At 39.8% G+C, this 27,206-nt stretch overlaps 1 protein-coding gene across 1 annotated transcript in view; it reads left to right on the top strand.

Moving 5' to 3' along the window:
• The window catches only part of SLC1A1 (solute carrier family 1 member 1), an 827,126-nt gene that overhangs the window by 563,939 nt on the left and 235,981 nt on the right, over window positions 1-27,206 (top strand). Inside the window, exon 6 of the mRNA XM_044061099.1 lies at window positions 3,648-3,749. Within this exon, the coding sequence (XP_043917034.1) occupies window positions 3,648-3,749 (102 nt within the window). The remainder of the gene's footprint in view (window positions 1-3,647; window positions 3,750-27,206) is intronic.

Below are 27,206 nucleotides of genomic sequence, written 5' to 3' on the forward strand. Positions count from 1 at the left end.
TAGAGTCTGTAATGCCTCTCTTGACATGTCGTTTTTATCACAGTTGTTATGATATATGTGAATTCTCTGACCTTGACTGACCGGATTACTTCTCCATCGTTCTGTCCAGGGTGAACACATACTTCTCAAGTGCACCTCATTATGAGGAATGTAACTCATTTGGGTGGTAAAAAGTTCATGTTCCTTGAAGTTCCACATTGAAAGGGTCAATCACACATTCAGTGCAAGGAATTTTTTATCTGATCCATCCATCCATCCTCAACCACTTTTTTCCATTTTGCACATGGGGTCAGGGTGTCACATCAACAGTGGCAGTCATCTTGAGCCAAGGTTTACACCACCAGGTGACTGGCTCTGCCATGGTAGTTCATTCGTACCATTCACTTGCACACACGGCCAATTTAGAGTGTCCAGTCCACCTACTGCATGTCTTTGGAATGGGGGAGGAAACCAGAGGTTCCAGAGGAAACCCACATGACTAGAAGGAGGACATGCAGATTCCACATAGAAGGCACCCCAGCTGAGAATTGAATTGGAGAACCTCTTGTTGTGAGGTGACAATGCTAACTACTGTACCACTGTTGCTGTCCCCCCTTTTTTTATTTGTTTAACTGATATCAGTTGCAAATAGAAATGACTCATTGACTCATTTAAATACTGTTTTTATAAGTACAACCAGTATATTTTGACCATCCTATGACCTTCCTAGTTGAAGTTGGTAGTAACCTGTTAGTATGTGTTCCACATTTTGCCCACTTGTTCCACATTATGAGGTCTAGTTTTCCTCATTTTGGAGATGGAAGGTTGAGAGCTATGGATGAACACATTAATATCTGCCTTAATCATAAGATGTTTGTAACTCCCATCCCATAAAAAAAAAAAATGATTTTATTGGTAAAAAATCACAAGTCAGGAACACTTTTCTGCCCCTTGCCAGTCTTTCCTCACATCTGTCTCTGGTGAGCTACCTATGTTTTATCCCTGCATTTTTTTCATTTCCACTGTACTTGCTTTGATTTCATATGTAGCAATACAACATTCCGCCCTCAAGTCCATATTTCACCTTTCCCCACACTATTATACAGTGTAAACTGAATTATGCACATGTTCGGGTAATAGACAGTCCCATCCTTTGTCAACAAAGTAAATTTGCATGGGAGTCAGGCATAGCTGCACACAGAGTTAGGTACTTTTGACCTTTGTGGCAGTTCTATCCCTTACATGCTGGCATCATTCTGAGCCACTGCCTGCATTGAGTTGTGCTATGAAAGTGTCCTTGCCCTGGGCCCAAGGACAGCAATGTCCCAGACCATTTGGTTTGCATAGCCCTGCTTCTGCTTGTGAACTCTAGTCTCCACTGGGAATACCACAGTTGTATGTTGTTCTAGCACATCTCCCCACCATTCTAAACCAGAAGTCAGAAGTCAGGAGAGCAGGTCCTCTTATCAAGTATTTTAATTAATTTCCCCTTCTCCTGTCACTGCTTCCTGTGCTTGGTCACCAACAAGCTTTTGCTTTTCTCACCTTTATCTCTCTGTGTCTGTCTCTGTCATTGTCACCATTGCTGCTGTGTTGCTCCTTCTCCCAATTTCTATCACTCCCTTTATTTTACTCATCTCTACCAACAGTCGTTGCTCCTGCTTCTACATGCATCTCCTTTTCTGCTGTACCCCCCTTTACCTGTATGACTCTGCATACTATGCCCACCTCATTAATTTTCTTTCAGTGCTATCACTGAATAATTTTCCTTGTTATCCACAACAGAATCTTTTCTGTCAAATGGAGGCAACATATTTCAGAATGCGGTACCTTCTCTGGTGGGGCGCCAAGATTCAGTTCTAGGTCCTCTCTTATTCTCAGTTTTATTAATAACTTACCTCTTCACCTTCCTGTCTTATAACTCTCCAGACTACAAGAACAACTCCAGTAGGCCTTCACATCATTATGAAAGCAAAACACCAACAAACGTATTCAGTCTCTCGCAATATTTATAGGTTCATAGATTAGTACTAAGCTAACTTCCCTTGTAGGCCATTGTAAGCCTAGCCAATTACTCCATGTGAGAGTCAAACCCTGCACCTTGTGTTTATAAGACAAACACCTTAACCATTATGCTAACCTCTCACCCTATTATGATTTAGCACTTTTCCACCAACAGTCAAAGTATTTGATCAGAATATTCCCATCAACTCAAAAAGAATTTAAATAGGTACAATTACATGACACATGACTTAGGACAACCAATAAAGATCCATTTTTCTTTTTTTCTGTTTGTTTAGTATTTCTCATCAGTTTGGAAAAGGCTGACTGAAGTGCAGTTGGTAATAAACTGCAAAACAAACAAACAACTAACTTTGTTGTTTGATACCAAACATAAAACCAGAATGGAAAATCCTTACTAAAATATTTTAGAATAACATAAAATCAAAACCTTATATTCACTTCCCATGTATGGAACCTTGCTAAGAAGCCCTCCTATCACCTTAGACTGGCTTAGAAGTAATGTAACCTTCTTCCTTTTGAATCAAAGAAAGCTTTCACACTACAAATGATAATGCACAGACTAGGTTAACACCTCCATCTTCTTAACTGAACTCAGCCCAGAACATACCTCTCAATTGTACAGATTTTCACAGAATGTCCAAATTTTTTGCCTCATATTTTTGTTCTGTTTTTCATAAAACTGTGGTTTTCTGGCAAATTAGTGTCAAATCATTAAAGATTTAAGTTAAAAAATAATAACAAATATTTGAATTTCTGACTTCATGCCATTCAGAAAATTTATGCTAATATAAAACCTTTTATTCTCTCGACTTCCTAAGTTTGTAAGAGCAATATTTAAAAAAAATTGTCCTTATTTCTGGGCCTTTGTCCCACTTTTATTTATGGCTTTGTCCAGATTTCTTGCTCTAAGAGGTTGAGAGGTATGGCCCAGAACAGGCACACTTTTCAGGTCTCTGTCAACAAAATATGTCAACACATATCCCTGGATGGCCCTAGTAACTCATTAGAAAAATCCAGCAGGTTATCTATAACACACAGAGACATTCTACTTCTTAGTTCGTTATTTACCTTTCCTACAAATGTTTAAGCCAGACCCATTGCCTACCCTAGCTGCAAAGATCCACCTTAGCAAACTGGCATATCCCCTATATTCATCTGCAGACAATGTAACCTTAATAATCAGGCCCATCTTCATGAATGTGATAGGTAAATAAAGCACTTTCTGATATTTATATCTAATGAGTTATTTTGAAAAAAAAACCATGAGTATGAGATTTTATCTGAAATTTTGGATGACTGTGTTGAAAAGGAAAGCAGAGCTTTCATTTTAATTTGTGCGATATTAAAATACTGTTACTATGTGTTGGCTGGGTTTATGTATGCTGCAGCTAATTAGTTTTAAGTATTATCTTGAAATATGCAAATACTTTGAAACTCCTCTCAAAAATAAAGCACGAGAAGTGACATACTTGACATAACTTCTGATAATCAGCATGAAGTGTGATAAGAATTTAAGTTTAGGCATAAAACTTTGATGATACTTTACCTGTTTTATTAATTTAAAGTTACTTGTTTAAGGACTAAGCAGTTATATGTGTTGTGGCATTTCCTTGAAATGTTAAACTCTGCTTTTTTTTTTTCAGTATAAAACAAAACGTGTAGAAGTGGTACCAGAGAGTAAACCAGGAAATAATACAACTGCCACTCCTACTGTTACTGCTCTGATGACAACCCTTTCACCAATGGTATGTTGACGTTTGTTAACGCTAACATAGTAATTGTTAATGTGATCAATATACTTCTTACGGTAAAAATGTTATTACTACTGGGAAAAGCTGAATGTGTGTTAAGCAGCACACAGGGACTACAAAAACAGAAAATCCTTAATGGACGGTATGAGTATTGGAAACATGTGGGGCATTCATAGAATGTAGCATTTTAAACCACTCACTCATCACTGCTTGTAGATTTATAGATATTCATTAGCATTCAAAGGCCACCCAGCCTTATTAGCATTTACAGCTTGCCAGTATCCTTCTTCAGGATGCAGCTACTTTCTCCAGGAAGGTTATGCCATCCAATCTCAGAGTAAAGTCTTGGATACCCAGCCAGTTATCTGGTTTAAAGGAAGATAGTAAGTCGCACTGTTTAACATGCAAGGTAAGTTCATTTCAGAGGTTTGTGAGGCCCAAGATTATAAACCTTTCTCTTCCTAATGTTTATTTGTTGATAAAAAATTAGGTCCCTGGTTCTTGTTTTGGTTGAGACATTGAATTTATTGAGAAGCTGGAGGTGCACATCAATCAGACCTCTAATGGTATGGTAAGAAAGACAGCAATCTATCCTCAAAAGCCTATAATTCACAAAATGAAGGAATAGAGCTTCCAGCCTCTCCTGGTAGCTCAGAGATTTTAGGCTTTTAATCTTTGTGGTTAGGAACATTTGAGGTCTTTCTAACTGTTTGATATCTGAAAGGGTACTTGATACTAGAAAATTGGATTGATTAATGCTGAGCTTAAGGGAGTGATTGCCTCTTTAGTCCACGATGATAGCCTTTTGACAATTAACTGGGCTAAATAAAAGGACTTCATGACAACTGTTGCCACATGGTGTTCAAAAGGTTTGGATATCATAGGGTGACTAACAACAATCCCACTTTGCATTCATCTACACATTTTTCACACTTCTTGGTGAAGAGACATTTCCTTGCAGTACATTTGGTTGGGGGCTCATGGCTGAAGTGGCATTCAACTGCAGAGGGATATGGATGTTGCAGATTCCCTAAGAACAAAGGGAAGCATGTAGTGCCATGCTCACAGCTTCAATAAGCTAATGTACTGCAGAAAAATAATGTGCATGACTGCAAGGTATGTAGAAGTAACAGATATTATGGTAGGTATCAGCCACAGCATGTCCAGTGGGCATGTCAGTGGCAGGGCCAGTGACACTACAATGTACAATGGGCAGTGCCCTTATTGATGGTGTGTGTTAACTATCACCACTTCACAGTGTTTGTGAATATCACCTAAAACACATACAGGAGTGTAAGTGTAACTGCAGTAGCTTGCTGGATTCCCTCCATATTATAGTTACATAACCATGTGCTGTACACCCAGCACAACACTTATAACTTTCCCTGCCCACATGCCCTTGTTTATTGTAGCTGTGGGCATGACAGTGTACACTTCTCTTTGCCCACAACGAATTTGCAACAGCCATTTATCTCCACAGATGAATGTCACTACAGCCATGTGCCCCCAACCAAATGTACCACAGAGAAATGTCTTGCTGCCTATGACACTGATCCCCATTATTTTAGTCCAAACTGTTTCTTTTTTTAAACTAGTTTTATACTGACACAAATATTCATAGTAGGTTGATACATGTGTAATCTATCTGTATTGTGCAAATTCTGCATTTAATAAAATATCACCGTACCAAAGGCTGGTAAGTCATTTGAATCACTGTAAACATGAAATTATGCTCAGTACCAATCACCAATCTTTGAAATATGCTTTGCCAAAGCATTAGGAAGCTCATTGCTATATGTATATATATATATATATATCTATATATATCTATATATATATATATATATATATATATATATATATATATCTATATATATATATATATATATATATATATATATATATATATATATATATATATATATATATATAAATATATATATATATATATATATATCGGGTCTATATTAGAAGACTGAAGACCCATTCTTTCAAATGAGTCTTGGTCAACCTTAACAGGCTAAAAATCCAAAATATCGAAATGTTGTTAAACAAATTCTTTCCCTGGGAAAGAATTCGCTTGGCCGCTTTGGTACTTTGCCATTTTCGGCACTGTAGTGCAGTCTCAGAGTTGGTATATTTAAGTAGGGGGGTGTGGGGGTAAAGCCAATCACTTAATGTCATTTTTGAAATTGATTTTTATTTATTTATTTATTTTTGTTGGAGCAGCGATTTTTTTTCCAAGGGAAAAAAAAATCACTGTTCTGACACTTTGACATTGTAAGCTTTCACTTACATAGAGTCGATCAATCACTGTTCGCTTTTTTAAGTGTTCGGTGATTTAATATAGACCCTATATATACACACACACACACACACACACACACACACACACACACACACACACACACACACACGTAAATATATATACATGTATATGGAGAGAGAGAGGGAGAACAGAAATGTTTGAGATATCATTTGGTTCAATTTTCTTTTACTTTTGCCGATGTAGAAACTTAGGCATGATGTACATGTGGCTCAATAGACAATGTTTTTTGTACAACAATGTAGAAACACATTTGAAGTTATATCCTTTGTTTGTCAAAAGGTGTATAATTATAGTATCACTGGTGGAAAACTTTAAAAAACTGATAAATAAAACACAGAAGAAAAATAAAACAGATTTGTTCTTTATTTTCTAATTTGTATCTTTCTTTTGCAGTTTAGAGCTTAATAGCATAAATCTTCCTTAAAGTATTAAATCTCTTGTAAAAGAAACTTGGGCATTCTCCGACAAACATTTTAATGTATGTTGAAGAACAGATAACTGCCCACTTATTTTTAATATTTGTAACATAACTGAACTTCCTATTAAAGTTGATAACATGCTGCATCAGAGACACTGGATCTGTTAGTAGCGACTGCTGTGTTTTAGAACAGTATGATTTTGCACACTGTTGACATTTATTCAATACACTTTCCTTATTGACATTCAACAACTTCTTATCACACCCTCTCATTTTAAAATCATCAGACATCTAATTAATTTCTTGCACATAATCTTCCTTTACTATAGTTAGTGTACTAACCCTCAAAAACTGGCTTTCATTTAATACGTATCCAGAATGCATACTTCTATATAAATATCTATTGCCCTGAATATCTTTCCTAGAAATATAAATAGTTATCATCCTTTCATTAACTTGTAAAGAAATATCCAAAAAATTATTTTTCTGTGTCTGTATTGAAAGTGAGATTTTGAATGAATTTATTAAGAACAGATGAGTACTTAAGAGGATTGAGATTTACAAGATAAAATGCATTATTAGGAATAATCAGAGACTTTAGGACAAATTATTAGAGGGAATTAGTATTCTCAATGAGAAAATAATACAGGGTTTACTATTTTCAGTGGAAAAAGATAAATATTATAGAGTTTTTGATAAAACAGATTCAACGTTTGGACATATTAAGAAAATGAAGGTAGATAAGTTAGAAAAAGATAGAAAGGGTTATTATAATAACAAAGTGTTCCCCTTTACTGAAAAATAGCTTTCATAGACAAATAGAGGGGAAACGGGACAATCTTACATAAGGGAAGCAGGACAGTCTTATAGAGGAGAATATGGGGAGGATAGGGGCACTGACAGTGTATTTAATAAGACCGTTTAGACTTTCCACCGCTGAGGTGGTCCGGGAGATTAGCCTGCAAGTGGAAGTATTTGACCAACCCAGATGAGAATTGGCTCCCCAGGCAGTAGACCCCAACACAATTCTATGATAAAACAAAGGGGCTGAGGAAGAGGTATAGGAAAACAATGATAACTTCCCAGACAAAAAACAAGGCTATTGTGATTTCTAGCAGTGGTCTAGTGTATACTATGGAAGATTTTATGATTTGTAACTATAATGGGTTGGAAATAAAGCCACAATATTTCAATCTTTTTTTAAAGGGTTTAATTTTGTTCCATCAAGTGGATCTGATATAGTGGAGGCATTAATGAATGTTAATTATGTTTATTAGGAAATCAAATTTAATCTTTCTTTTTCAAAAAAGGAGGTACATTTAATAATTAAGGTTTAAAGAAAAAAAGTGTTTACTACTCTCCTACTCATCCAGTTTTATTAATTTATGAAAAATGATAGAAAAGGAAATTAGTTTCAATTACTATTTGGACAAGGAAGAAAAAGAACTTTTAAAAGAACTTGTAGGAAATAAAATCTTGAGAGCATAGGAATCTGACAAGGACAGGGAATGGTTATAATGGAGTTTGTAGATTATAGTGAGCATGTGATGTGTATCTTACATGGGAGTAACAACAATCTGGAAGTCTCTAGAGCTGAAATTAATATGGTCTATGATTCAATAATCCTGATGATTTACAATATTTTATTACAAGGTTCTACTACTAAAAACATTTATGATATTTTAAAGTTCATCAACCATCATCCAGTTCATCTGTATTTGGCATTCCCAAAGTGCATAAAAACTTATACAACTCTTCTTAAGATCAGTGTTACCATGACAGGGGTCAAAAACACAGCTCCTAGCAATTTGCAGAGATAGGAAATTTAAAACATTTATTCATTAACATAAGTATCTTTTGAAAAATTCTTTGGAAATACTTGGGGTTGGCAACAGAAGAACTTTATAAGGATGATTTAATACTCATCACTATTGTTGATCTTATATCTGTGATAATTCACCATGTTGGGTTGGAATGGTTTGAGGAGGCCATATCTGTATGTGCTTTCCTGAATAATTTGAAAGTGAATTTATTGATGGAATTTATGGAAGTGGTTTTGAATAATACTTTTTTTTATATTTTGAAGGTGAATTTTACAAACAGGTCCAAGGTGTGGCAATGGGGTGACATATGTCCTCATATATGACAACATGGCCCCGTGGACATGGGAGAGAAAATATATTTTTAATTTACGTTTCTCTAATCTTTGGTCTTTGTACACCAAATGGATGATTTATATTTATTTTTTTATAGAAACACATGAGAGGTTGGTAGAATGTTTGGCTGAGATCATTGAAGGTTAGGGTAATAAATACATTCCAAAAATGGGGAAGGTCTTAATTTTTTTGTCCCCTGTTATGGGGGGGGGGGGTAAGGAAAACCATTTTGATAGAGATTTGGTTTTGCAAAACAGTCATGACACCAAGGAAGTCAAGGAAAGTATGGGGAGAAATTGGCTGATGTTTTCACGTCTCCATTATATTGGTGAAATACTGGGGGGGAGGGTTACCAGATATTATACATAAGAAAAGAAAGCATATTAAGGAGTTCATGGAAAAGGTTAAAATGAAGAACAAAATTTGCCTGCCAAAAATGGGCATGTATAGGTGTGGTTCATTTAACCAATGTAGATATATATCTAACCCAGTTCATATATATTGACAGAGTTGTGATTATACAGTTAGAGCCACTGAATGAACAACTGCTGTAGTAAAGGAGTTCTATATCTACCTTGTTAAAAAATCTGCCCATCCTTCTATGCAGGGAAAATGGAACAAACCTTGAAAATGAGAATTTATGAACACTATTACAATACAGAAAACTGTGGAAATTATTGCATTATTTAAGCATAGAAAAATTGGTAAAGTTGTTTTGTTTTTTATACCAGAAAATGTTATGGCAAATGTTATAGGTGGTCCCTGGGAGACAAAAATAAATAATTGCTGGTCAATTCAAATTGTATGGGGTTAAAGCATCAGTTCTGAATGATGATATACAGTACCTGTATCTATTGTGTTAAAACTAAGGACAGCTCATTTGTAGGGATGTGATTGAATGGATTAAAATGTTTTTTATCCTGTATTGTGTCAGTAGAGATAGTCATTTATTTTTGTAAATTTTATAAACAACTTTCAGATTTTTAAGAATGCTTATTAGTAAATATTTTATTAATAGATTTTTGGGACTTTTATTATGGAATCAGTGTTAATGGGAAAATGATGAAGGATGAGTCATGTGACCTTTGTGATTTTTTTAAAGTTTGTGATGGGATCTTTCACAATGCAGTGACAAAATCGTATTATATTGGAAACTAAAGCACTTAGCTGTGGTTCCTGAATGTGCATCATTTTTGGTTATATGAAGAAAGTTAGCTTAAATGTCAAAAATTCAGAAGAATCAGAACTATTATATAAATACTCTGTAAAATCACTTAACCTCTTAATATCCATTGCCATCCAAAAAAAAGGAAAATCACCTGCAAAAGATTTATAAAAGAAAATATGCTTATTAAATGATGACACAGTATTATACATATGTTCATCTTCGTATATACATACTGCTATATTAGCATATGTGTTTGCTACTGGTGTATAACAATAGATAAATTATGGCATTTAATAACAGACACATTGCATCTATTCTTTATGCTGTTATATTACTAAAATTACATAAATATTCAAAAGGTGTACTCCAAAATTATTTAGTATAACAATATAAATGGATTAATACTGTATAACCTTTGCTCATATCCTTTTGCCAGTCGTGTAGTGTTTGCAAAATATTGTTACTTTCCCCAAATACATTGACAGGATTTGGTTACATTCCAATTTCCAAATATAATGGGTCACATGGGAAGATATTCCAAGTTCTTATAAATATTTGAAAATGCATATAATACTGGAATTCTTGGAGAGGTGACAAATATTTATAAGCAACTAGCAATTTCAAATCATAGGATATGTTCTCAGTCTTACAAATTAGTGTTTCTGTGATGCTCCGGCACTGGCCCAGTAATCATGGAGCCTCAATCCCACCACTGGCAACACTGAGGGATGTACATACTGGGAGGATGACATGTACACACAGGAAAGTGCAATTTCCCTTAAGAGCACACAGAGGCCACAGACAGTCTGGGGCTGGTTTCTACCTCTTTCTCCAGATACCCAATAAGACTCCCCACTGGCACAGCTATAGGGTTGAGATCTCAGCTGACTGGCCAAGCCAAAACCTCCAGCACCCTCTCTGTCCAACCAGTATTTCATGTCCCTGTCCATGTAGCTGACACATACACACTTGCACACACACACACACACACACACACACACACACACACACACACACACACCTGGGAAAAGTTAGCACAGGTTTACTAGCTATGCCCTCTTTTGCCCACACTATGCCACCAGCCACTACTTATTAACTACTTTAAGGCCCTTACCAAAGGGTATCCAATCTTACTATGTAATGTACCTATTAATCCAAATGGTAGTTTGACCAAGAGCAATGCTATTAGGAGTTGTCTGCACAGTGTCACAAATAGATATGCAAGTACTTTAAGAGCTTAAAATATGTCTCATAAATATCAGCCACAAAGACAGGTTTAAATATATTTAATAATAATAAAAGAACAAGAAAATACTCAGTAACTCATCACAGTAACTTCAGAGTTCAAAATCACAGGGAATATTTAAAACAATTTTGCAGGACAGCTTCAAATAAATACAGAAAACATCTAAACTAATCTTTACTATATTCCTAACTTTATGTAAAAGAAATTGCTGTACCCTAGTTAACTTACTTACAGAGCAAGCAAGACAGATGTGGTGAATGAGTTTCCCCAGCTGATGCTGCCAGGTCAGAGACAAAATGCAAAATGTACTACTGTGTCTCTCTCAGAACTGCGGTGGTGGTACTGCAGTAGCATTGTCGCCTCACAGTTAGACATTGCCCGTTCGATTCTCAGTTAGAGCGTCTTCTGTGTGTCGACATGCGTGAATGGACGTTCCTTCATTGAAGGTTGTGCGTTAGGCCCGGCAAGCCAGCACGTGAAAATCTACTGCCAATCATTAGCGGACCGAAGTTCCACTGTGGCGACCCCTAACCGGGAAAAGCCGAAAGACACAAACAAACTGTCTCTCTCTCTCTCTCTCTCTCAGAGAGTTCTTAAATTAATATATCAGATACTGCTGCTGGGATACTTGCAAGGAACAAGTACAAGATACAAGGCAACACAGTGAGTCCTCTAGTAAAGACACCCTGCCTATTGTTGACTGAAACTGAAAAGTAACTTAACCTCAACCAATCTTCTGACGTTTTGCAAGTTAATCTCCTGTTTTTCAATCTTCCTTGTTTACATATATATATATATATATATATATATATATATATACATTTTATATATATATATATATATATATATATATATATATATATAAACTGTTACAATAGCGCATAAAAATATCTCTTCAGCACACGTCTATACAATATGACATACAGTTCTAATACATTTGTAACAGGCATATGAATCATGTTGATATTCACAAATGACACACAACCACTTACAAAATTCCAGATAGCTAGGCTGGCAATATTTCCTTTTGTGACAGTTTCTAGAGACATTCTATTCACTTCATGTAAAGGTTTTGTGGAAGTTTATAACTGCATTGTGTCAACAACATAATGACATTTATTCATTAAAACTATCAACATCTCCCTTTTCTGTCTGTTTAATAAGTTTAGTGTCATCACAAAATTTATGCAGTGAGAGATATTCAGCATTTGACAAATTGTAATTTTTAGAAGTATTTGTATCATTAAGTAATTTATAAATTTCACAAATACTGTAAAAATCTGTTACTATAAGTTAACTAATAGGTATGCACTTGACCACATTAATATCTGCAAAGTATCAGTTACCTTATTCTGAAACAATAGCTTGAGATTTATATTTCCTACAAACAGTCTTAATACTGTTCATGTTTCTAAGAAATTAACACTTGTGGCAGGAGCAAAAGTCAGACCTTTTTTAATAACACAATAATAATTTCAGTTTGTAAAAACAATATAAATGTACAAATTGACATACATTCTGCTACCTGTTTTGTCTTGTGCTGCTGTGTTTGTGGCCCCTTTTTTATTTTCTCTGCCTCTTCATTAATTTCTTCTTGTACCCCTCAGCGACTCTCTCAATGCTTACTCGATGGTGAAAAATCTTAACTGCGCAATTTAAATGTTAGTGCTTTTGCCATTTTCCTGGTAAAACTCAGTAGGTGGCACTAGTACTGCCCCTTCAATTCTGACACGACCAACATATCTTTTTGAACATAATACAACAGCCATTCAAACTGATGTTACTGTTACCAGCATGCAGTGTCTCAAATAAATGCACAGTTTCAATATTGTGACGTATGGGCAAATCAACAGGATCAAAATAATACACTGAGGCTCCACATCAGACAGCAGACTAGTTGTTATTAGTCATTTATGCTGTCAATCATTTTTCACGTTTATTCGTTAATATCATGATTCTCTTTTTTAATTGAATCAGACATTGTTAGTATACATTCAAATGATCCAACATGTCGTTATAAACAGATATAATCACATTAAAACATGTCAGATCAACCAATTTAATTATAAGATGTGATATCTCATCTAACAGGTCTTTCTCAGTCTCCACAAAAGTGTTATTCATTAGACTAATATGCACCTACGTCTAAAGTTCATCTCCTGCCATTTCTTCAATAAAGTTGGATAAGTATCACTGTATCCTCATGGAACTATTCCAGTTGCCAGATATGCCTGGAAGCTTTTTCTCTGGCACTGTAAATGTTTGTATAATCATACTTTCATCTCCAAATTGTTAACCTGTGCAATACAATCAGTGCTTTGCTCTTCATTCACTGGTGTTTCAGAAACAATATTCACATTCTCATTAAGTCAGCTGTTATTCTGGAGAATAAGTAGTTTATTTAAATGGCTGTTTTTGAATGCATCAGGCTGTGTATGAGGCAGAAATATTTGTGATGAACCCTTCAGCAATGTACAGCTCCACTCAAAAATAAAATAAAATAACCTTTGGTGAATACCAGGGGCTCCACAGTATAATTCTCTAAGGGGACATAACATGACTTCCTCTCTTTGTTTGGCAGATGTGTGTACCCAGAGTATTGACATAACATCATATCAAGGTCCCTGATAAAGAAATGACAAGCTGCCTCAGCATGAGGGCTCCCAGCATCCTGTCCACTGTTCCTCATTCTCCTTCTACAGGAATTTTGCCACAGGACTTACTCTCAAAGTTGGAGGGCCTACCCTTCGAAGGAGCATGTATAGCAAGGAGCTGTAAGGTTACATGGGAAAAAGAGTCAGGGAGTGCAGGAAGGCAGAGCCTCCAGTGGGTGAAGTAGGGAACTCCTAGCATTAAGCAGCAGAGCCTTATGTTTGTCTCAAGTGGATTTTGCTATGTTGGAAATGTTGTCATTTTGGCATTTCCTAGAAAAGGCACTATGGGCGAGGCAAGTACCTTAGCAGTATCCAAAAGCCTAGGGAAGACAGGTGCAGACCATCTCTGGCATAGCAGTGTGGCCTGTCGACCATGTCTTCCCAGGATGACAAATACTGGATTCCCCTGGAATGACACCAGAAACTAAGCCAATTATTGAAGGTAATCATTTTTTGTTTACATTGTGGCATCATCCTGGGTGAAGGTAGAATGCTACTTAGGGCTAGGGTCATACCTGCCTGGGATACATCATCTGAGAGTTTAATCATGTCTCTCTTCATTTAGCCCAGAGAGGTACATCTCAAGTCATTCACCCAAACATGGACAATGACAGAGTCATAACAGTACTTGTTGAGTGATCTGAGTACATGTGTGATCTGATGGATCCTGGTACCTGATAGGCAGCTGACTATGACCTTCTTCTTGTCCATCCCAATGAGGGGGACATTTGTGTGTCTCACTATGGAGTCTCCTATTACCAAGACATTAGGTTTTGAGGTGTTTTGCCTTACGGGCTTATTTGGTGAGTGGTTTCTATACATGTGGAGGTGTGTGTGCAGATAATTTGTACTTGGGATGTCTCTGATCTTTGGGTAGGCTTCTAGTGAGTACCTCCATGTATGTGGGTTTATGTGATTTGTCCTGAACTTGTGTGAGAGGTGAATGCATGATCTAACAACCTGTTTGATGTTTTTTTTTTTGTTACATGAGAGGATTGTTTCCAAATTGATAGTATAACTACATCTCTCACATACAGTATTTGTTTGTTTCAGGACTAAGTGGTTGTCAGTATACATGAGGCAATTACTACACTGTCTCAGGATGCCCAAGTCAATCAGTCTGGTGAGAGAAAAGGTGGGAATGTGACCATCCATAATGACAGGCTTATACCATAGTACTCTTGGGGAGTGGGTAAGTTAGATCAGTGGGGCTTATTCTGTTCACAGTTTAGGGGAAGAGCTGTGGCAATGCTGCTCAATGTGCAGCTGAGTTGCCTGCAGAGCAACAGAACACTTGGGAGGGTTCTACTGACAGACATTTAAGGAAAATTTAAGTTTCCAGGCATTTTTGCCTGTTAAGGGCAGCAGTAATCCCTGTTGTGCAATATGCAGCTACATACATACTAGGCTTAAATACAGGCAACATTCAGCAGTTTTAAGACAAACTACTACTAATGGGAAAGCCCCAAACTGAGCTTTTGTCCAGCAATCCCCAACTCAGATAGAATCTGAGCTACACACTTGTCCCACAAGGATGCAGAGAGGGTCTCTTAATGGAAGATGCCTGGTTTAGAGGAGAGTGATGCAAAATAGTCAACAGCAAGTCTGAATCTAGTCTATACTATATAATGCAGAAGTACAGAATTTCAAAAGTTCGACCTGTACCACTGTGCAAATATGCAGATAGAAAGGATGTGCCTGGCACAATCGACTGTGTGTTCTGCATGCCCTACTAAGAAACACTGCACTTTTTAAAATTCCATCCTGCACGGAAAAAAAGTTTTGTAGTTGGTGCAGTGTTTTATAAAGGCTTGCATGTGCAGATCAGCAAAAATATGCCTTGGTAGAATGTAATGTGCTCTGATAAGATATGGAACACATGATGCACTGCAACAGGAAGTGTGCCCTATCATAGTGCAGTGCACTTTACAGACACCAATCAAAAATAAAGATACATTGCAACTGGAGAAGAAAATAATGTGCACTAGGAAGATGCAGTGCACTTTACAGAGTCCCAGCAGGTAAAGAGGTACCAACAGCACCCAGTGCAGTAAATAACGTGCCCTAGAAAGGAGCAGTGCATTGTACAGCTGCCCAGCAGGTACGGATAAATACTGCTGCACAGCATGTACAGACAGATACAACTGCAAGGCAAATACAGACAGATACCACTGCAAAGCATGTACAGACAGATATCACTGCACAGCAGGTACAGACAGATATTGCTACACAGAAATGCAGACAGATACTGCTACACGGCACATACTGACAGATACTGCTGCACAGCAGGTACAGACAATTATCATTGAACAGCAAGTATAAAAGGATACCACTGCAGAGCAGGTACAGACAAATACCACTGCACAGCATGTACAATCAGATACTGCTGCACAGAGATACAGACAGACACTGCTGCACAGCATATACAGACAGATATCACTGAACAGCATGTACAGACAGATATTGCTATACAGAGATACAAACAGATATTGCTACACAGCACATACATACAGATACTGCTGCACAGCAGATACAGAAAAGTACCACTGAACAGCAGGAACAGACAGATACTAGAGCACAAGGACACCACTGCACAGCAGGTACAGACTGATACTTCTGCACATCAAATACAGACAAATCCCACTGCATAGCATGTACAGGCAGATATCACTGCACAGCGGGTACAGACAAATACTGCTACACAGGGATAGAGACAGATATTGCTACACAGCATGTACAGACAGATACTGCTGCACAGCAGGTACAGACAAGTACCACTGAACAGCAGGTACAGACAGATACCAGTGCACAGCAGGTACAGAAGGATACCACTGCACAGCAGGTACAGACAGATACCACTGCACAGCATGTACAAACAGATACTGCTGCACAGAGATACAGAGAGATACTGCTACACAGCATGTACAGACAGATACCACTGCACAGCAAGTACAGATAGATATCACTGCACAGCAGGTAAAGACAGATATTACTACACAGAGATACAGACAGATACTGATACATAGTCCATGCAGACAAACACCACTGCACAGCAGGTACAGGCAAGTACCACTGAACAGCAGGTATAGACAGATACTAGTGCACAGCAGGTGCAGACATATACCACAGCACACCATGTACAAAAAGATACTGCTGCACAGAGATACAGACAGATACTGCTACACAGCATGTACAGACAGATACCATTGCACAGCGGGTACAGACAGGTACTGCTGCACAGCATGTATAGAAAGACACTACTGCACAGCAGGTACAGACGGATATCTCTGCACAGCAAATACAGACAAATACCACTGCACAGCATGTACAGACAGATATCACTGTACAGCAGGTACAGACAGATACTGCTACACAGAGATAGAGACAGATACTGCTACACAGCACACACAGATAGATACCGCTGTACAGCAGGTACAGACAAGTTCCACTGAACAGCAGGTACAGACAGATACCAGTGCACAGTAGGTACAGAAGGATACCACTGCACAGCAGGTACAGACAGATACCACCGCACAGCATATACAAACAGATACTGCTGCACAGAGATAAAGACAGATAATGCTACACAGCATGTACAGACAGATATGGCTGCACAGCAGGTGCAGACAGATACTGATGCACAGCATGTATAGAAAGACACGACTGCACTGCATGTACAGGCAGATACTGTTGCACAGCAGGTACAGACAGATACCGCTGCACAGCATGTATAGAAAGACACTACTGCACAGCAGGTACAGACAGATACCTCTGTACAGCAAATACAGACAGATACCACTGCACAGCATGTACAGACATATATCACTGCACAACAGGTACAGACAGATACTGCTACACAGAGATACAGACAGATACTGCTACACAGCATGTACAGACATATACCACTGCATAGCAGGTATAGACAAGTACCACTGAACAGCAAGTGCAGACAGATACTAGTGCACAGCAGGTACAGAAGGATGCCACTACACAGCAGGTACAGACATATACCACTGCACACCATGTACAAACAGATACTGCTGTACAGGGATACAGACAGATACTGCTACACAGCATGTATAGACAGATACCTTTGCACAGCAGGTACAGATAGATATAACTGCACAGCATGTATAGAAAGACACTACTGCACAACAGGTACAGACGGATACCTCTGCACAGCAAATGCAGACAAATTCCATTGCACAGCATATACAGGCAGATATCACTGTACAGCAGGTACAGACAGATACTGCTACACAGAGATAGAGACAGATACTGCTACACAGCACATAGAGATAGACACCACTGCACAGCAGGTACAGACAAGTACCACTGAATAGTTTCACTACAAACCAGAACAAATAAATAAAATACGACCAGCCACATATTCCAAGCACCACTGCACAGCATGTACAGACAGATATCACTGTACAGCAGGTACAGACAGATACTGCTACACAGAGATAGAGAAAGATACTGCTACACAGCACACAGAGATAGATACCGCTGTACAGCAAGTACAGACAAGTTCCACTGAACAGCGGGTACAGACAGGTACCGCTGCACAGCATGTATAGAAAGACACTACTGCACAGCAGGTACAGACGGATATCTCTGCACAGCAAATACAGACAAATACCACTGCACAGCATGTACAGACAGATATCACTGTACAGCAGGTACAGACAGATACTGCTACACAGAGATAGAGACAGATACTGCTACACAGCACACACAGATAGATACCGCTGTACAGCAGGTACAGACAAGTTCCACTGAACAGCAGGTACAGACAGATACCAGTGCACAGTAGGTACAGACAGATACCACCGCACAGCATGTACAAACAGATACTGCTGCACAGAGATACCGACAGATACTACTATACAGCATGTACAGACAGATACTGCTGCACAGCATGTACAGACAGACATCACTGCAGAGCAGGTACAGACAGATATTGCTACACAGAGATAAAGACAGATACTGCTACACAGCACATGTACACAGATACTGCTGCAGAGCAGGTACAGACAAGTACCAATGAACAGCAGGTGCAGACAGATACTAGTGCACACAGGTGCAGAAGGATACCACTGCACATCAGGTACAGACAAATACCACTGCACAGCATGTATAGAAAGACACTACTGCACAGCAGGTACAGACAGATATTGCTACACAGAGATACAGACAGATACTGCTACACAGCACATGCAGACAGATGCCACTGCACAGCAGGTACAGACAAGTACCAATGAACAGCAGGTACAGACAGATACTAGTGCACAGTAGGTACAGAACGTTACCACTGCACAGCAGGTACAGACAGATACCACTGCACAGCATGTATAGAAAGACACTACTGCACAGCAGGTACAGACAGATATATCTGCACAGCAAATACAGACAAATACCTCTGCACAGCATGTACAGACAGATATCCCTGCACAGCAGGTTCAGACAGATACTGCTACACAGAGATACAGACAGATACTGCTACACAGCACATGTAGAAAGATACCACTGCACAGCAAGTACAGACAAGTACTGCTAAACAGCAGGTACAGACAGATACCAGTGCACAGCAGGTACAGAAGGATACCACTGCACAACAAGTGCAGACAGATACCACTGCACAGCATCTACAAACAGATACTGCTGCACAGAGATACAGACAGATACTGCTACACAGCGTGTACAGACAGATACTGCTGCCCAGCAGGTACAGACAGATATGGCTGCACAGCATGTATAGAAAGACACCACTGCACAGCAGGTACAGACAGATACCTCTGCACAGCAAATACAGACAGATACCACTGCACAGCATGTGCAGACCAATATCACTGCACAGCAAGTACAGGCAGATACTGCTATACAGAGATATAGACAGATACCACTGCACAGCATGAGCAGACCAATATCACTGCACAGTAGGTACAGACAGATACCAGTGCGCAACAGGTACAGAATGATACCACTGCACCGCAGGTACTGACAGATACCACTGCACAGCATGTACAGATACTGCTGCACAGAGATACAGACAGATGCTGCTACACAGCATGTACAGACATATACTGCTGCACAGCAGGTACAGACAAGTACCACTGAACAGCAGGTACAGACAGATACCAGTGCACAGCAGGTACAGAAGGGTACCACTGCACAGCAGGTACAGACAGATACCACTGCACAGCATGTACAAACAGATACTGCTGCACAGAGATACAGAGAGATACTGCTACACAGCATGTACAGACAGATACCACTGCACAGCAAGTACAGATAGATATCACTGCACAGCAGGTAAAGACAGATATTGCTACACAGAGATACAGACAGATACTGATACATAGCCCATGCAGACAAACACCACTGCACAGCAGGTACAGACAAGTACCACTGAACAGCAGGTATAGACAGATACTAGTGCACAGCAGGTACAGAAGGATAACACTGCACAGCAGGTACAGACATATACCACAGCACACCATGTACAAAAAGATACTGCTGCACAGAGATACAGACAGATACTGCTACACAGCATGTACAGACAGATACCATTGCACAGCAGGTAAAGACAGGTACCGCTGCACAGCATGTATAGAAAGACACTACTGCACAGCAGGTACAGATGGATATCTCTGCACAGCAAATACAGACAAATACCACTGCACAGCATGTACAGACAGATATCACTGTACAGCAGGTACAGACAGATACTGCTACACAGAGATAGAGACAGATACTGCTACACAGCATGCACAGATAGATACTGCTGTACAGCAGGTACAGACAAGTTCCACTGAACAACAGGTACAGACAGATACCAGTGCACAGTAGGTACAGAAGGATACCACTGCACAGCAGGTACAGACAGATACCACCGCACAGCATATACAAACAGATACTGCTGCACAGAGATAAAGACAGATACTGCTACACAGCATGTACAGACAGATATGGCTGCAAAGCAGGTGCAGACAGATACTGCTGCACAGCATGTATAGAAAGACATGACTGCACTGCATGTACAGGCAGATACTGTTGCACAGCAGGTACAGACAGATACCGCTGCATAGCATGTATAGAAAGACACTACTGCACAGCAGGTAAGGACAGATACCTCTGTACAGCAAATACATACAGATACCACTGCACAGTATGTACAGGCAGATATCACTGCACAACAGGTACAGACAGATACTGCTACACAGAGATACAGACAGATACTGCTACACAGCATGTACAGACATATACCACTGCATAGCAGGTACAGACAAGTACCACTGAACAGCAAGTACAGACAGATACTAGTGCACAGCAGGTACAGAAGGATACCACTACACAGCAGGTACAGACATATACCACTGCATACCATGTACAAACAGATACTGCTGCACAGAGATACAGACAGATACTGCTACACAGCATGTATAGACAGATACCGTTGCACAGCAGGTACAGATAGATATAACTGCACAGCATGTATAGAAAGACACTACTGCACAACAGGTACAGACGGATACCTCTGCACAGCAAATGCAGACAAATTCCATTGCACAGCATATACAGGCAGATATCACTGTACAGCAGGTACAGACAGATACTGCTACACAGAGATAGAGACAGATACTGCTACACAGCACATAGAGATAGACACCACTGCACAGCAGGTACAGACAAGTACCACTGAATAGTTTCACTACAAACCAGAACAAATAAATAAAATATGACCAGCCACATATTCCAAGCACCACTGAACAGCAGGTACAGACAGATACCAGTACGCAGCAGGTACAGAAGGATACCACTGCACAGCAAATACAGACAAATACCACTGCACAGCATGTACAGACAGATATCACTGTACAGCAGGTACAGACAGATACTGCTACACAGAGATAGAGACAGATACTGCTACACAGCACACACAGATAGATACCGCTGTACAGCAGGTACAGACAAGTTCCACTGAACAGTGGGTACAGACAGGTACCGCTGCACAGCATGTATAGAAAAACACTACTGCACAGCAGGTACAGACGGATATCTCTGCACAGCAAATACAGACAAATACCACTGCACAGCATGTACAGACAGATATCACTGTACAGCAGGTACAGACAGATACTGCTACACAGAGATAGAGACAGATACTGCTACACAGCACACACAGATAGATACCGCTGTACAGCAGGTACAGACAAGTTCCACTGAACAGCAGGTACAGACAGATACCAGTGCACAGTAGGTACAGACAGATACCACCGCACAGCATGTACAAACAGATACTGCTGCACAGAGATACAGACAGATACTACTATACAGCATGTACAGACAGATACTGCTGCACAGCATGTACAGACAGACATCACTGCAGAGCAGGTACAGACAGATATTGCTACACAGAGATAAAGAGAGATACTGCTACACAGCACATGTAGACAGATACTGCTGCAGAGCAGGTACAGACAAGTACCAATGAACAGCAGGTACAGACAGATACTAGTGCACGCAGGTACAGAAGGATACCACTGCACATCAGGTACAGACAAATACCACTGCACAGCATGTATAGAAAGACACTACTGCACAGCAGGTACAGACAGATACCTCTGCACAGCAAATACAGACAAACACCTCTGCACAGCATGTACAGACAGGTATCCCTGCACAGCAGGTACAGACAGATACTGCTACACAGAGATACAGACAGATACTGCTACACAGCACGTGCAGAAATATACCACTGCACAGCAAGTACAGACAAGTACCGCTAAACAGCAGGTACAGACAGATACCAGTGCACAGCAGGTACAGAAGGATACCACTGCACAACAGGTGCAGACAGATACCACTGCACAGCATCTACAAACAGATACTGCTGCACACAGATACAGACAGATACTGCTACACAGCGTGTAGAGACAGATATGGCTGCACAGCATGTATAGAAAGACACCACTGCACAGCAGGTACAGACAGATACCTCTGCACAGCAAATGCAGACAGATACCACTGCACAGCATGTGCAGACCAATATCACTGCACAGCAAGTACAGGCAGATACTGCTATACAAAGATATAGACAGATACCACTGCACAGCATGTGCAGACCAATATCACTGCACAGCAGGTACAGACAGATACCAGTGTGCAACAGGTACAGAAGGATACCACTGCACTGGAGGTACAGACAGATACCACTGCACAGCATGTACAAACAGATACTGCTGCACAGAGATACAGACAGATGCTGCTACACAGCATGTACTGACAGATACCGGTGCACAGCAGGTACAGACAGATACTGCAGCACAGTATGTATAGAAAGACACTACTGCACAGCTGGTGCAGACAGATACCACAGATACCACTACACAGCAGGTACAGACAAGTGCCACTGAACAGCAGGTACAGACAGATACCAGTGCACAGCAGGTACAGAAGGATATCACTGCACAGCAGGTACAGACAGATACCACTGCACACATCTACAAACAGATACTGCTGCACAGAGATACAGACAAATATTTCTTCACAGTATGAACAGACAGATACCGCTGCACAGCAGGTACAGACAGATACGGCTGCACAGCATGTATAGAAGGACACCACTGCACAGTAGGTACAGACAGATACCACTGCACAGCAAATACAGACAGATACCACTGTACAGCATGTAAATACAGATATCACTGCACAGCAAGTACAGACAGATACTGCTATACAGAGATACAGACAGATACTGCTACACAACACATACAGATACCGCTGCACAGCAGGTACATACAAGTACCACTGAAGAGCAGGTACAGACAGATAACAGTGCACAGCAGGTACAGAAGGATACCACTGCACAGCAGGTACAGACCGATACCACTGCACAACATGTACAAACAGATACTGCTGCACAGAGATACAGACAGATATTGCTACACAGAATGTACAGATACTGCTGCACAGCAGGTCCAGACAGATACCACTGCACAGCATGTATAGAAAGACACCAATGAACAGCAAGTACAGAGAGATACCTCTGAACAGCAAATACAGAAAGATACCACTGCGCAGCATGTACAGACAGATATCACTGCACAGCAGGTATAGATAAGTACCACTAAACAGCAGATACAGACAGATACCAGTGCACAGCAGGTACAGAAGGATACCACTGCACAGCATGTAGAAACATATACTGCTACACAGATATACAGACAGATACTGCTACACAGCAGGTATAGACAGATACCTCTGCACAGCAGATACAGACAGATACCACTGCACAGCATGCACAGACAGCTATCATTGCACAGCAGGTACAGACATATATTGCTACACAGAGACACAGTCAGATACTGCTACACAGCATGTACAGACAGATACCACTGCACAACAGGTAGAGACAAGTACCACTGTACAGCAGGTACAGATATACCTCTACACAGCATGTACAAATAGATACTGCTGCACAGAGATACAGACAGATACTGCTACACAATGTGTACAGAGAGATACTGCTGTGCACCAGGCACAGACAGATACCACTGCACATCAGATACAAACAGATACTCCTACACAGCAGGTACAGAAAAATACCACTGCCCAGCAGGTACAGAAATATGTTGCTACACAGCATGTACAGAGAGATACTGTTGCACAGCATGTACAGACAGATACTGCTGCACAGAGATACAGACAGATACCACTACACACCAGGTACAGACAGATACCACTGCACAGCAGATAATGTTACAAGCAGTATGCAGTGCACTCTGTAGTCTCCCAGGAGACACAGGCAGATGCCAGCATACCAGGCATAGCACATAATAATGTCCTGCTTTAACTATCTTGTCATCTCAGCTAAAACTTATTTCAGACATTATTCATCCTAGTTAAAGCATTACTTTCAATGCCTTTTCTAGACTGCAGCCATATCCAAAGAGATAATATTATTCCTGAAGCTGCAAGCTATGCAAAATGTGTAGATACCATGTACTTCACCCCCAACCTTGTCCATACAGACACCATACTATGCACTATATACTATACTATATAGGAGCATGTAGTATTATCTGTTTGCTTCTGAAGTGTATGTCCTAAGAATGTCATGTTACTTTCCTGCTGTCACTGCCCTCTCACTCACACAGAGTGTGCCATCAATATCCATAGATTCTTTTCATACTCTGTTGTTATTAGTGCCTCTTCCCCTGCTGATACCTCCCACAAGGGCTAGTGTAGCTCAAGTGTTTTGCGTATGTAATTGGACCTCAGATACAACATTTTACCCAATTTCTGTGCCTTTTCAAACTCTTTCTTAGATTTCTCCTCCCATTCAGTTGCTGCAACTAAACTTCTGTCATCAGTAATGAGGGAGATCCTGTGCTCTCTTCCTTCAGTGAGCACAACGAAGATAACTAAACCCAGAATTGACCCCTCTGTTACTCCACTAATCACTGTTGTGTTTCTAGAGATTTTTCTCTCACCACAATGTTCTGTGGCCTCCCCTGCAGTCATGCAAATATACATTTCCACATTCTCAGTCTTATCCCTGCTCCCCCAGTGTTTCCAGCAGTCACTCATGAAGCACCGAGTCCAAGCCCTTGATGAAGTCTGCCTGATTGTGTATACTGGTATTGCACTTTCCAGTCCTGTTGTAAAGGCCTAAACCTGACAGTGGCTCATCTGGTCAGTGTTAATGCTCAGCTAACATTAGCTAAATAAATAAGTCATAAAACTAGATCCGGTAAGACTGCTACTTCTTTCTGTTCATGGGGTTGGCTAGTTGCTGTCCTGAAGCTTAGTATCTTCTAGCAAAACAAGCAGCCCCACCTTGTCTTTTCTTAAAACTATTGTTGGGCTAACAGGTATGTATGTTTCCTGTTTTCCCTGCCCCCTTTGCTTGTTCAAAGTTATCACACATGTTATCTACCAGTTCTCAGTCACTTCATCATTAACCAGTGATATGTTGAAGACCTCTACCATGATATCTGCCAGTACACTGGCCACATTTCTATGTACCCAGGGAAGCAGATAATCCAGTCCCTGTGCTTTCTCTTGCTTTATGGCAGGTATTCCACATATAGCTTCTTTTGTCTCTGCCTTATTTTGTGTCTACTGCTGCTGTCCCCATTTTTACTATAAACCTTCCTACATGGCAACCTTTTCTCACTTTCTTTGGTGAAAACAAAACAAAGTATTCATTCAGTTCCTCTGATTTTTCTCAACTTTCGATGATTTCTCTACAGTCTGTGTTCAACCTGGCCAGATCTGTCCCTCCCTCCCTTCTTTTTATTTTGTTTCTAAAAAGGCTTTGTCCTCATTTGGTCCATTCTGTCATATCACTTTCAGCTTTTACATTTGCTGTCTTACCTCCCCTGTTGCCTTCTTCTTGCCTCCTTGTACTGCAAGAGGAAACAAGCACAGTGCAATGCACAATCAAGAAAAGTATAATATACACTATATACATTAGTTTCTCAAGTGAGTCAATCTTCAGTGAATCTTGAAAGAGGAGAAGAGACTCAGAAAGGAGATAGGTTACATGATATGTCCTTCAATGAAGCAGAATTACTTGGCTTGGATAACTTGTTTCTCAAGCTGATTTCTGAATTTGGATTAAGTTTTGGTTTCCTTAATGTCAATAAGGAGAACCTTCCAAAGGGTATGTGTCTCTGAGGAGAAATCATGCACAGTGCTGTGGAGTTTGGTTCTAGGGGTAATGAGATTTGGTGTGGCTTGTGAGTAGTGTCTCAAGTTGTATGAAGAGTTTTTTTTCATGAAGTCTAGCTGCAAGGGGAGTACATGTGTGGAGCTATATAGTTTGTAGATTCAGGATCCTAAAATTAGGTTAGCTCTTTGTTTTATGGGTAACCATTTGGCTTTTTCTAAGGTGATACAGTCATGTCTACAGAGAGGTGAGTTTATAGTGAATTGGTAGATGATGTTAGGGATAGTTGAGAGTGTGGCAGTACTTTTCTTGATGGCAGAAGCAAAACAAAATGGGTTTCTGTATTCAAGTTGAGAAAGGAGAACTCCTTTGCCAATGGCTGTTCTGGCTGGTTGGTATAGAAAAGAAGTGATCTATTTTAGCCCAGAAGAGGAGAGAGTTTATTTTGTTTCTCACCATGTCTATGTGGAAATAGTGACTGTTTAAGTAATAGTCTGAGGTATTTAAAGGTGAAGGTTGTCTCTGTGGAATGGTTGTGTAGGTCAAAGATAGTTAAAGAGTCCAGGTGCTTGTTGATTTTTCTGTGGAGTTCCAAAAACACATTTTTAGTCTTGTTAGGGTTGAGAAGCACTGTATAGCTTATGAGCTATTGGTGAAGCTCATGTACATCTGACTGGAGTTGGCATTAAATCTTGTTGTGAGATTGACATGATTGGAAATGACTATGTCACCAGCATAGAGGATAAGTGGGAGATAGGGAGATCACTGCGATGATATGGGCTAGTGCCAGCATAGTCAGCC

This window comes from Protopterus annectens, chromosome 2.part0, assembly GCF_019279795.1.
Source record: "Protopterus annectens isolate FY-2018-M chromosome 2.part0, PAN1.0, whole genome shotgun sequence".
Classification (NCBI taxonomy): Eukaryota; Metazoa; Chordata; order Ceratodontiformes; family Protopteridae; genus Protopterus; species Protopterus annectens.